At 44.0% G+C, this 12169-nt stretch overlaps 1 protein-coding gene across 5 annotated transcripts in view; it reads right to left on the bottom strand.

Annotated features, from left to right (window-relative positions):
- Nucleotides 1-12169, bottom strand: part of DCP1A (decapping mRNA 1A) — a 61805-nt gene that overhangs the window by 5610 nt on the left and 44026 nt on the right. For all 5 annotated transcript variants that reach the window (XM_011986185.1, XM_011986183.1, XM_011986184.1 and 2 more), the window contains 2 exons: nt 3397-4155; nt 2128-2193 (listed from right to left, as the gene is read on the bottom strand). In XM_011986185.1, coding sequence (XP_011841575.1) covers nt 2128-2193; nt 3397-4155 — 825 coding nt within the window. The remainder of the gene's footprint in view (nt 1-2127; nt 2194-3396; nt 4156-12169) is intronic.

Below are 12169 nucleotides of genomic sequence, written 5' to 3'. Positions count from 1 at the left end.
TTTTTTTTTTTTTTTTTTTAAGGCAGCGTCTCACTCTGTCACCCAGGTGGGAGTGCAGTGGTGCAGTCACCACTCACTGCAGCTTCAACTTCCTGGGCTCAAGCAATCCTCCCCTCATTTTTGATTTTTTTGTAAGAGATGAGGTCTCACTATGTTGTCCAGGCTGGTCTTGAACTCCTGGGCTTAAGTGATCCTTCCACCTAGGCCTCCCAAAGTGCTGGGATTACAGGTGTGAACCACCATGCCTGGACTCTAAAAATCTGCATTTCAGTGTATGTAAATCACACTGCAATAAAAAAGAATTTAAAAATCCAGTTATGACTGGGAGCGGTGGCTCATGCCTGTAATCCTAGCACTTTGGGAGGCCTATGTGGGAGGATCACTTGAGGTCAGGAGTTCAAGACCAGCCTGGCCAACATGGTGAAACCCCGTCTCTACTAAAAAGACAAAAACATAGTAGAGTGTGGTGATGGGCGCCTGTAATCCCAGCTACTTGGGACGCTGAAGCAGAAGAATGGTTTGAACCCAGAAGGTGGAGGTTGCAGTGAGCTGCACTCTGGGCGGCAAAGCAAGACTCCATTTCCAAAAAAAAAAAAAAACAAAAAAACCAACCAAAAACAAAAACAAAAAATCCAAATCCAGTTATGTTCAATCTATTTTTTTATACCATTATAGAAAGCAATGAGAAAATTTCTTAAAAATAAAGCTAACATCTACCTCTCTCCTCCATTTAGATGTGCTTCTAGGCTAATTCCAGCTAATTATCTGAATATATTAAACCAGTAATCGCTGGGCGCGGTGGCTCAAGCCTGTAATCCCAGCACTTTGGGAGGCCGAGACAGGCGGATCACGAGGTTAGGAGATGGAGACCATCCTGGCTAACACGGTGAAACCCCGTCTCTACTAAAAAATACAAAAAAAACTAGCTGGGCGAGGTGGCGGGCGCCTGTAGTCCCAGCTACTCGGGAGGCTGAGGCAGGAGAATGGCGTAAACCCGGGAGGCGGAGCTTGCAGTGAGCTGAGATCCAGCCACTGCACTCCAGCCTGGGAGACAGAGCGAGACTCCGTCTCAAAAACAAAAAAAAAACCAAAAAAAACCAAGTAATCATCAGTATTTTCAGTATCCTCAGATCTGATACAATCAACAGAGATCTACATTTCTTTCTCTTACATGTCACTTTCTCATTTACAAAGAGCACAGAGCTGGCCAGTTTCAAGGGTATGGTTTTTGGCATCTGAGCTATTTACCCTTTCTTTATTTTTGGTGCAAAAGCAGGCCGAGAGCTCCTGCAGATAGATCACCATGCAGAAGGGCAAGACACACAGAAAAGAGGCTTGTTTCCAAGAACAGTCAGGAGCTGGCTCCCATTTAAACTCCAAGATATAACACCAGTCAGAAGCTGGTTCCCATTTAAACTCCAAGACTCAAGGAGGGCACAAAGGCTCAAAGGAAAACAGAAATGACTTTAGGGAGCTAAAAAAACCTGTGTGCATTGCAAGGTTAGTGGGTGATGTAGAGTAGGGACAACAGAAAACGAAGCAAGGGAGTACAAATGGGACAGAACACACAGGCCTGGGAGGCTTTGTTCTCAGAGCAATGGGAAATGAGAGGACTGTAGCAGGATAGTGGCTCTGCCACCTGGGACATCACAGCTCCTCCAAGGCAATATTTCCTACTTATAAGCCAGGTTACCACACTCTTAGCAGTCACCCGTTCACAAATACTGAGTAAGGGCCCACCATGCCCTCTACACACACAGTCAGGGAAGATATCCATGCAGATGCCTCAAGATCCACAGAGGCCACAGTAATGGACTCTGCCAGGATGGGGGTGGGAGGTGCCTGGCCTAGGAAAGGCATCTAAGATGGGCTGGGCTCCATAGCTAACTCTTTTCACTAAGCTGACAACCTTTTACTTCACATCCAGCAGAAGAACTTAAAAATACATAATGTATCCTTTAGAAAGAGGGAGTCCTGGCTGGTCCAAAGGTAGTGAGTTAGCTCAACTGATCGTTCACAGTCAGTTACAGATCAAATTCCTTGTTCTACTCTTTCTACCTTCTCACTATAGCACCAGACTAGTCTTAAAAAAAAAAGAAAAAAAAGAAAGAAAAAGCAAGTCCTTACCGGGATGGCACTGGATAACACCTTAGGCTGGACAAATACTTCAGGATCCTGGTTCTGCTGCATAGACTGAAATGTTTATGAAGAAAAGATAGATGGATATAAGAAGTTTCAATTAAGAAGACTTCCTAGTCTTAATTGAAGAAGACTTTCCCAGTGGAAAATCTAGGTTAGTAATAGAAAATGGTTCAGATATTAACTAGTTCCTAGATTCCCAAGGGAAGAGTCTGACAGAAACTTGCAACTATGCAGCCAACAATTCAACTGCATGAGAGCTCTGCGACAGCCTCTCCTCTTTAGTTCCGGAGGGAAGGGGTGTGTGCAGAGCCTTTCAGGTATCTTTAAAGAAAAGCTGAGACCTGTATCCCTTCTAAGAGCCAGGGACAGCCCAGGAATAGACACAATTTTTAATTTTTGTGGATACATAGGTGTACATATTTATGAGGTATATGAAATGTTTTAATATAGGCATGCGATACATAATAATCACATCATGGAAAATGGGGTATCCATCCCCTCACAAATTTTTCCTTTGTGTTACAATCTAATTATACTCTTTTCATTATTTTAAAATATATACTTAGATTATTATTGACTATAATCACCCTGTTGTGTTATTAAATACTAGGTCTTATTCATTCTATTTTTTTTTTTATGCATTCACCATCCCCACCTCCCCCTACCTTCCTAGCCTCTGGTAACCATCCTTCTATTCTCTATCTCCATGAGTTCAAATAAAGTGAGAACATGTGATGTCTGTCCTGCAGCCTGGGCATATTTTTGCTGTTGAGTCTGTAGAGATAGAGATGAGAGATCTAGGCAGCATGGCACCTCTTGATAAGGTGATGTAAATGTGGACAGTTGAAAAAAATCAGCTTTATTTGACCTCATACCTTCAAGTCTAGGATGCTCTTATGGCACCTCTAGGGTACTTGGCACAAGGTAGGCACTCTAGGAGAGTGCTGTGGGAGATAGGAAGGGAGTTAAGCTTTGCAATAATTTGGTCCTGAGTCAAATGAGGACTCCTGGAAATGCTGGGCAAAAGCAAAACAAACATACAACCTCTGCTAAAGTGCATATCCAGATAGGAAAATAAATTACTTGGTTGTTCATGATAGGGCTTCTTACCTCAGCTGTCTCCTAGCCCGACATACTTTAAAGGGACAATTCTTCAAAACTGTCAGTGTCATGACAGTTAAAACCAAGGTCTGTAGTTTCATCCCATTCAGTTATAGTTACCCACCATGCCCACCCCCACCCTCCTGCCATTACCTGAAGGGGAGCAAGCACCATGTTGCTCAGGGAGGCTGAGGCTGCCGCTCTCGCTGCTGCTGTCTTAGAGGGAGGCTCTATGAAGCTCTCAGGTGTGGCCAGCTGACCAGCTGCCGGAGAAAAGCTGGCTACCATTGCACCTTTCCCAAGTGGTTGTGTCTGTATTTGGTCATGCTGTGGGGTCAACCTGAGTTTCTGGAGAAGATCAACGCTTGGGAGGGATGTGCCAGCTGTGTTCGCCATGTTCAATGGGGCCCGGAAGGGGCTCTGGCTGGCAATCAGACCGGCATGGCTTAGCTCAGGGACTGGCTGATTCAGGAGTGGAGACCTCTGTCTAGGCGTGGTCTTCACTGCCTGCATCATGGTGCTGTTTCGAGGTAAGCTGGGGGGAACCTGTGTAGTAGGAGCTTCAGATGGCAGAGTGGGACTGAGAACGGGACTCAACGGGATTGTGTAGGTTGGGGCATGCTTTTCATTGGACTGTGTGATGGAGGCTGGAGTGATTAGCACCGGGGTGGTGATTTCAGGCTGGACTGAGTGGTGGGCAGCAGAAGGGACACCCAGGGTTTCTGATTGAGGGGCTCCTCCTGACTGCTCAAAGGGAAATGGTAGGAATGAATTGGGCTCTTTCTGGGAGGCATCTCCTGGCAACCTCTCCACTTCTTCTGAATCCAGACCCACAACTGCTGGCTGTTCCTTTGGCAAAGAGGTTCCAAATAACTCTTCTACCGTCAGATGCTTGTGTCCAGATGGAGCAGACTGAAAAACAAATGAAACCACCCAGTGAAAGAGGTCTCTTATAAAACAGCATAACCAAACTTCTTTTCCAGAAGTCAAAGATTGTACAGAATCAAGGATGGATGGAGTATAAAAATAAGGAATGGACAAAACTGAAGATGTACTAAGGATTAAGGCCCAAGTTCATCCAGTGTCCCCAGGCTGGTGGTTTGCATTGGTAATATAATTCAAATTTTTAGGGTCTCTGGGAGGCAGGATCAGAATTCACCATTCTTTTTCTTGGCAAAGCTGACTGTGTCCAATTGTCTCATGTCAGCAACACATAAGGAAATGACACTAGAGGAGACACAGGGACCGGATGCTGATCAGGTGATTCCACCTTTCACTGTTCTCAGTGAAACGCTAGGCATTGGATCTCTGATAAATCAGAAAATAAATCCAGCTATTTAACAGTGGGCCATTACCTCTCCTTATTCTCTAGTCACAGAATTCTTAAGAAAAAGCAAAGCATTTAAGCCTGACAATTTAAAATTTATATATATTTTAGTAAGTTGGCTTATTGACACTATAACCACTCAAAGGAAAAACTTTTGTGCTTTCCTGTACTTGTAAGCAACATTTCCATAGTCAGTAACCTTTATTTCCTGAGTACTCACAGGGTGCCAGGTCTTGCTCTAACCTGGGCTCATGGGATGCAGTAAGGAAGTAACAACAGCTCCCACAGAGCTTACATTTTAGTGGGAGACACACCTAAGTACTTTGAAAACACAGGCAGCCTCAACTTTTTATTCCTAAAATGACTGAATTAGTTGTTTAGATCTGTTTATACTGAAAAAATTAGTTCATTGAAACACAATTCTCAAGGCTTCAGAAAGTCTGTAAGGCCCCAAAGTACACTGCAAATTAGTATAATATTGATAAAACTATGGTATGATCACATTACTACAGGAAAACAAACCCAATTTTGTCCAGGCAAATGTTGTTTCATCCATTTGATAAAAATTCTTGAATTTATCAGGTGCCAGGCATTGTGCTGTCACTGTGATGTGAAAAAAGAGGCCAGGACAACTGGTAAGGCCCGCCCCCCAGCCCCCTCTGCGCCCCACACTAGGCAGAATTGCAGAGTCGAGTGGGAGGGAAGGTGCTAGAAAAAGTGAAACTGGGGAGGGATGTGGTGAGCTGGCTGGGGAGCACAGCCACTGAGACAGTCACACGTGCTTCAGCACAGCTGGGTCAGAGGCTGGGTAGGAGGGTGACAGGGAAAGAGAGAAGCAGTAGGCAGACTGCAGAGTATCTGAGACATGTTAGAGGATCTGGACTTTATCCACAGGACAATGGCGACATGTTCAGGGGATGAGCCATCAGGCTTTATATTTTAGGAGGTGCACTTGGTTGGCCACATAAAGGACAAATTGTAGGGGTGAGACTGAGGGGAGTCTGGACTAAGATACTGGCAGAGAAGAGGATGAGAACTGGAGTTGGAAGGGAAGGAGCTGGTGGCTGGCCAGGTAGGAGCAAGGAGCCGAGAGGACACCCTGGTATCTGGGTATTGGGTGGTGGTATCACTGCCTGGGCAGGCCAGCCCAGGAAGAGTCCCTAGGGTTAGGGAGAGGGGGAAGCTGAAGTTAGTTGTGAACATGTCTGGAGGTCTCTGTGGGACCTCTAGAACCTGGAGGTACTTAGAACACAAAATGGTAATGTTATTTTGTATTCTTAAAACACAGAAATGGTAATACAAGTCAAGGGAGCAAAAGCATCCCCTCAGGAGGTTGTAGCGACATAGCTGTGATGTCCTATCAACCACCCAGAGGCAGGGCCTGGAGCCAACCACTGCTGCCTGGCTCTGCTCCTTTCCAGCTGTGTGGCCTGAGGAGTGCTGTCCACTTCTCTGAGTCTCAGGCCTCTATAAAGTATGGAGGGCTGGTAAAGGCTGACATGTATAGAACCCAGTGCGTGTTTAATGTCAGCACTCCAAACAACATGGAGAGCAAGTTTGCCAAGGCAGGGGTTCTCTTTCTCACGTATTCCTAATCCTTGCCTTTCTTGCTCTTGGACTTGCCTACCCAAGTAATGGCACCGCTACCCAGGACCACAGATCCCATCAGTACATAGCAGACACTCAACAGTGCTCTCTCCCAAAGTTCTTTCAGGGAGTAGGGGGAAGTCAGTTTGAGGAGAGAGGGAGCTTAAGGCAAGAGATCCCGTGTCAGGAGGGGCTCATGTCGGACAACAGGGAAAGAGGGCCAGCAGCGATGAGCATGCACACAAGTTTGCATGTGAAGGACAGAAAGTTAAGGGAGTGCCATTCTGTCTTCTCTCCCTGGTATGAGGACAGCATCATCTACTAGGTGAGAGGGACAGGGCAGGTCTGAAAAAATGTAGTCAGTAAAAAGTAACTGTTGTGGAGGAGGCAAGAACCTCCCACAGTTGAAAAAAACTTGTAGGTTCATACCAAACCATTTCACCTTAGAAAATATTCAATAAAGAAATTCCACTAATCTCACTTCAAATATAAGGCAGCATCAATATCTAATTTTAAACTGTAGATACAAAAAAATACTAAAGATCTTATATTGTTCAATTTCTTCATATTTTTACTTCTGAAAAAAAACTGTAGCGTTTAGGGTCTGAAAAAAAAAGACACCTCAGCTATTAACTGGGAAAATTACATAATCTTTCTTTTTCTTTCTTTTTTTGAGACAGGGTCTCATTCAGTCCGACTGGAATGCAGTGGTGTGATCACAGCTTATGCAGCCTCAACTTCCCAGACTCAAATAATCCTTTCATGTAGCTGGGACCACAGGTGCATGCCACCATGCTCAGTTTATTTTTACATTTTTTGTAGTGAGCCATTGAGCCCAGCACAATCTTTCTAATTTAGTTCCTTATCTGAAAAGCGAGGACATTCGGACAATGATCTCAGAGCACTGTTGTGAAAATTAAATTCTCAATATAATGTCTGGTGCCCAAAAAGCATTAAATTGAAGTTGGCTTAAACTATAATCACATAAACACCATGTGGTCTTTTTTTTTTGAGACGTAGTCTTGCCCTGTCGCCCAGGCTGGAGTGTAGAGGCGTGACCTCAGCTCACTGTAACCTCTGCCTCCCAGGTTCAAGCAATTCTCATGCCTCAGCCTCCTGAGTAGCTGGGATTACAGGCACGCACCACCACATCCAGCGAATTTTTGTATTTTTAGTAGAGACGGGTTTAACCATGTTGCCCAGGCTGGTCTCGAACTTCTTCTGACCTCAGGTGATCTGCATGCCTTGGCCTCCCAAAGTGCTGGGATTACAGGCGTGAGCCACCACGCCCAGCCCACCATGTGGTCTTAATAGCAAGCATGGAGTACCAAACAAAAATTCATTAAATGCTCCTAGAATATTATACCCCACAATGCAAGACAACAACAACAAAACACCTGGTAAGATGACCAAGGCTAGGCCATTATAAACCTCCTGGTCACTCCCAATGCAAAGAATCATCAAGGACACAGCTGTATGTTTAAAACTCCCTGGTAATATTTCTATCTATCTATCTTATCTTATCTATCTATCTATCTATCTATCTATCTATCTATCTATCTATCTATCTATTTTTTGAGACGGAGTCTCGCTCTGTCGCCCAGGCTGGAGTGCAGTGGCTGGATCTCAGCTCACTGCAAACTCTGCCTCCCAGGTTTAGGCCATTCTCCTGCCTCAGCCTCTGAAGTAGCTGGGACTACAGGCGCCCGCCACTTCGCCCGGCTAGTTTTTTGTATTTTTCAGTAGAGACGGGGTTTCACCGTGTTAGCCAGGATGGTCTCGATCTCCTGACCTTGTGATCCGCCCGTCTCGGCCTCCCAAAGTACTGGGATTACAGGCTTGAGCCACCGTGCCCGGCCCCTGGTAATATTTCAAACCCATTCTATCTAGGTCAAAATAGACAACAAATTCTCCCCTGGGACAGACTTCTCTGTCCAGGCCACACAGCTGCAGACATGTGCACCAGTTCCATTTACTACACTGAACATTCTGACTTAGTCACTTGTGAATTCCTGGCATCATAAATGTCTACCGACAGCACAATAGACTATCTCCCTATTTTAAAAAACTGTAGTAAAATATACATAAAACTTACCATTTTAACCATATTTAAGTGTAAAATTCAGCGGCATATAGTACATTCACATTGTTGATTTTAAGGTTCATCCATTTTCTAACGTGTATCAGAATTTCATTTCTTTTTATGGCCGAATAATGTTCCATTGCATGTATATATGACACTTATTTATCTATGCTTCCATTAACGGACACTGGAGTTCTTGAGATGTTTCCACCTTCTAGCTAGTGCAAATACTGCTGCTATAAACACTGGTGTGGAAGTACCTGTTTGAATGCCTGTTTTCAATTCTTCTGGGTATATACCCAGGAGCAGAAGTGCTGGGTCATATAGTAATTCTAAGTTTAACTTTTTGAGGAACCACCAAACTGTTTTTTCCCCTAGTGCCTGAACCATTTCACATTATCACTGGCAATCCAACAGGGTGGCCAGTATACAGCAGTATATGAGGTAACAGAGTATATAGAGTATTTTCCACATACTCTCCAACACTTGTGATGTTCTGTTTTAATGATACTAGCCATCCTAATGGGTATAAAGTGATACCTCCTTGTGGTTTGAATTTGCATGTCCCTATTGACTAATGATGAGGAGCATCTTTTCATGTGCTTATTGGCCATCTGTATATCTTATATGGAGATTCCTATTAAAATCTTTTACCCAGTTTTGAATTGGGCTAATTCCTTTTTATATACATTATATGTTTAGAAAACAAATGGGTCAAGTTTCTTAGCAAAAAAGTACTGGAAAACAACACTAATTTTTTTTTTTTTTTTAAATTTTTCAGATGGAGTCTCACTGTTACCCAGGCTGGAGTGCAGTGGTGTGATCTTGGCTCACTGCAACCTCCACCCCCTGGGTTCAAGTGATCCTCCTGCCTCAGCCTCCCGAGTAGCTGGGATTGCAGTCACACACCACCACACTCGGTTAATTTTTGTATTTTTAGTAGAGATGGCGTATTACCATGTTAGCTGGGCTGTTCCTGAACTCCTAACCTCAGGTGATCGGTCTGTCTCGGCCCCCAAAGTGCTGGGCTTACAGCCAACGTGCCTGGCCAACACCACTAATTCTTATTAATGCAAAGTAAATGAATCATAACTACTCCATCTATTATAGAATATGTATGCAGACACACAAACCAATATTTAGATATAAACTACTTTGGAAAACAGAGATCAGATTGGGTCTATGTTGCAGAAATTTAAGAAAAGGAACAATCATGGAGAAACTTCATCACAAAATACACCTGAGGCATAATCCAGACAGCAACTTTTACTTGTCCAGTGAAACATAAATTAACTTTGAACAGCCAAAAATCTACTTTAAGTCAGGCAGAGTGCCTCATGCCTATAATCTCACCACTTTGGCAGGCCTAGGCGGAAGCACTGTTTGAAGCTAGGAGTTTAAGATCAGCCTGGTCAACATACTGAGGTCCCTGCCTCTACAAAAAAATTTAAAAAGTAGCTGCACAAGGTGGTGTGCACCTGTGGTCCTGGCTGCTTGGAAGGCTGAGGCAGGAGGAGCGTTTAAGCCCAGGAGTTTTGAGGTTACAGTGAGCTATGTTCACGCCACTGCATTTGAGCCTGGGCAACAGAGTGAGACGTTGTCTATACAAACAAACAAACAAACAAACAAACAAACAAACAAACACAAACACACCTACTTTATATTAAAATATGAAACCACTATATGGCAGAACCCTGAACCCTGACTTTAAAAGGAGCAGAAAGTTTCCAGATTCTCTATGCTGCCTCCCTATAACTACTGCCAGGCCAGACAGATTCTCTGACTTTCTCTAGAATGGGGTGTATGGTAAAGCATTACAGTTTTGGAGGTTTTCTCATATAAGAAGGAATAAACGAATTTGTGATGGCAATAATGAATCATCATACACAGAATGCTCACTATGCTAAGCACTTTACATGTATTACTCTATTCATCTGCTAGAGTAGGTCTACTATTATTGCCACTTCACAGATGATGCCCAAATACAACAACAGAACCAGACTCCAACTTAGTTCTAACAATACAGTCTACATTCCTAACCAGTGTGCCACCACACAGAGATGTCAACCCAGCAGATTATAGGTTACCTAATCACCTGGATGGTGATACTTACCTCTGGAAAACAGGTGCTGCTAAGGTTTGAATAACTGAGGTGGCTACAGATCAAAATGCATCAACGTTTGGAAATACTATCATTTGGCACAAACCATGTTTTGGTCAGCGATGGACTGCATATACAACAGTGATCCCAGAAGAATATTGTGTTTTCACTAAATCTTTTCTAAGGCTAAATATACAAATACCAGTGTGTTATAAGTGCCTATAATATGCAGTGTAGTAATGTGCTGTACAGGTCTGTAGTCCAGGAGCCATAGGCTATCTCATCGAGCCTAGGTGTTAATAGGCAATGCCATCTTGGTTTCTTGGTTTGCGAAAGTACAAATACACTCTATGATGTTCGGAAATGAAATCGCCTAATGACACATTTCTCAAGACAGTATTCTTATTGTTTTTTTTTTTTTTTGAGACGGAGTCTCGCTCTGCCACCCAGGCTGGAGTGCAGTGGCCGGATCTCAGCTCACTGCAAGTTCCACCTCCTGGGTTCACGCCATTCTCCTGCCTCAGCCTCCCGAGTAGCTGGGACTACAGGCACCCGCCACTTCGCCCGGCTAGTTTTTTTGTATTTTTTAGTAGAGACGGGGTTTCACCGTGTTAGCCAGGATGGTCTCGATCTCCTGACCTCATGATCCACCCGTCTCGGCCTCCCAAAGTGCTGGGATTACAGGCTTGAGCCACCGCGCCCGGCCTCTCATTGTTAAATGACACATGATTGTACCTAACTGGTTGAATTTGTCATAGGAGCCTAGGTGAGCAGAACATTCCTCTTCACACAAATCCCCAAAAGCTTCACAGTCTCTGCATTCTTTTCCGTTTCTGATAAGAAAAACTGGTTGCCCTCCTCTGGTAGCTGGGCTTATTTATTCATGAATTAACCTTCCATCATCCACAGAAAAGGTAAAATGTTATTCTTTCCTCATGCTTGAATATGCTTAAAGTTAGGATTCTGAGTTTTTTAATACTTCATGTAGATCAAGTGTTAGTCTGACCGTTTAGTTCGGGAAATGGCATTCAGCAAGCAACAGCATGTATGGCGCAGGACAAAATTATCATATTCAGCATCAGGTTTAATATGGTTCATTCCTCATCCCAGAGAATTAATGTTTAGAGAATTTTACACTTCTGTTTGGAGCTACTGGTCACTGTAGTGGGCACACTATAAGACAGGCATTGGCCGGGCGCGGTGGCTCAAGCCTGTAATCCCAGCACTTTGGGAGGCCGAGACGGGTGGATCACGAGGTCAGGAGATCGAGACCATCCTGGCTAACACGGTGAAACCCCGTCTCTACTAAAAAATACAAAAAACTAGCCGGGCGATGTGGCGGACGCCTGTAGTCCCAGCTACTCGGGAGGCTGAGGCAGGAGAATGGCGTGAACCCGGCAGGCAGAGCTTGCAGTGAGCTGAGATCCGGCCACTGCACTCCAGCCTGGGCGACAGAGCGAGACTCCGTCTCAAAAAAAAAAAAAAAAAAAAAGACAGGCATTATTCTTGAACATAGGAAGCAAACAAAAACAAAATACACTACAGAAACAATCCCAAGAAAAATTTAGTAAGTGAATTATGCAACTGAAATGGAATGTAATACTATCAAGGCTTGATAGCAGTACTTGCTCCTCAGCACTAGATGGCAGTGTTACTAAACAAATGTAGTATCTGCGTGTGGCGGCTAATGATAAATTTAAGCTAATTTTAGTCAATCACATGGCTTCTGACAATACCCAGATCTCAGTATTTCATAAAATTTTGTCACTATAACCTAAAAAGTGGAGTCTTCCCCCCAACCCCGAGACACAGTCTTGCTTTGTCGCCC

Source organism: Mandrillus leucophaeus, unplaced genomic scaffold (assembly GCF_000951045.1).
Source record: "Mandrillus leucophaeus isolate KB7577 unplaced genomic scaffold, Mleu.le_1.0 Scaffold296, whole genome shotgun sequence".
Taxonomy (NCBI): Eukaryota; Metazoa; Chordata; class Mammalia; order Primates; family Cercopithecidae; genus Mandrillus; species Mandrillus leucophaeus.
The sequence above is the reverse complement of the archived record's forward strand: the minus strand, read 5'-3'. Positions and strand labels throughout refer to the sequence as shown.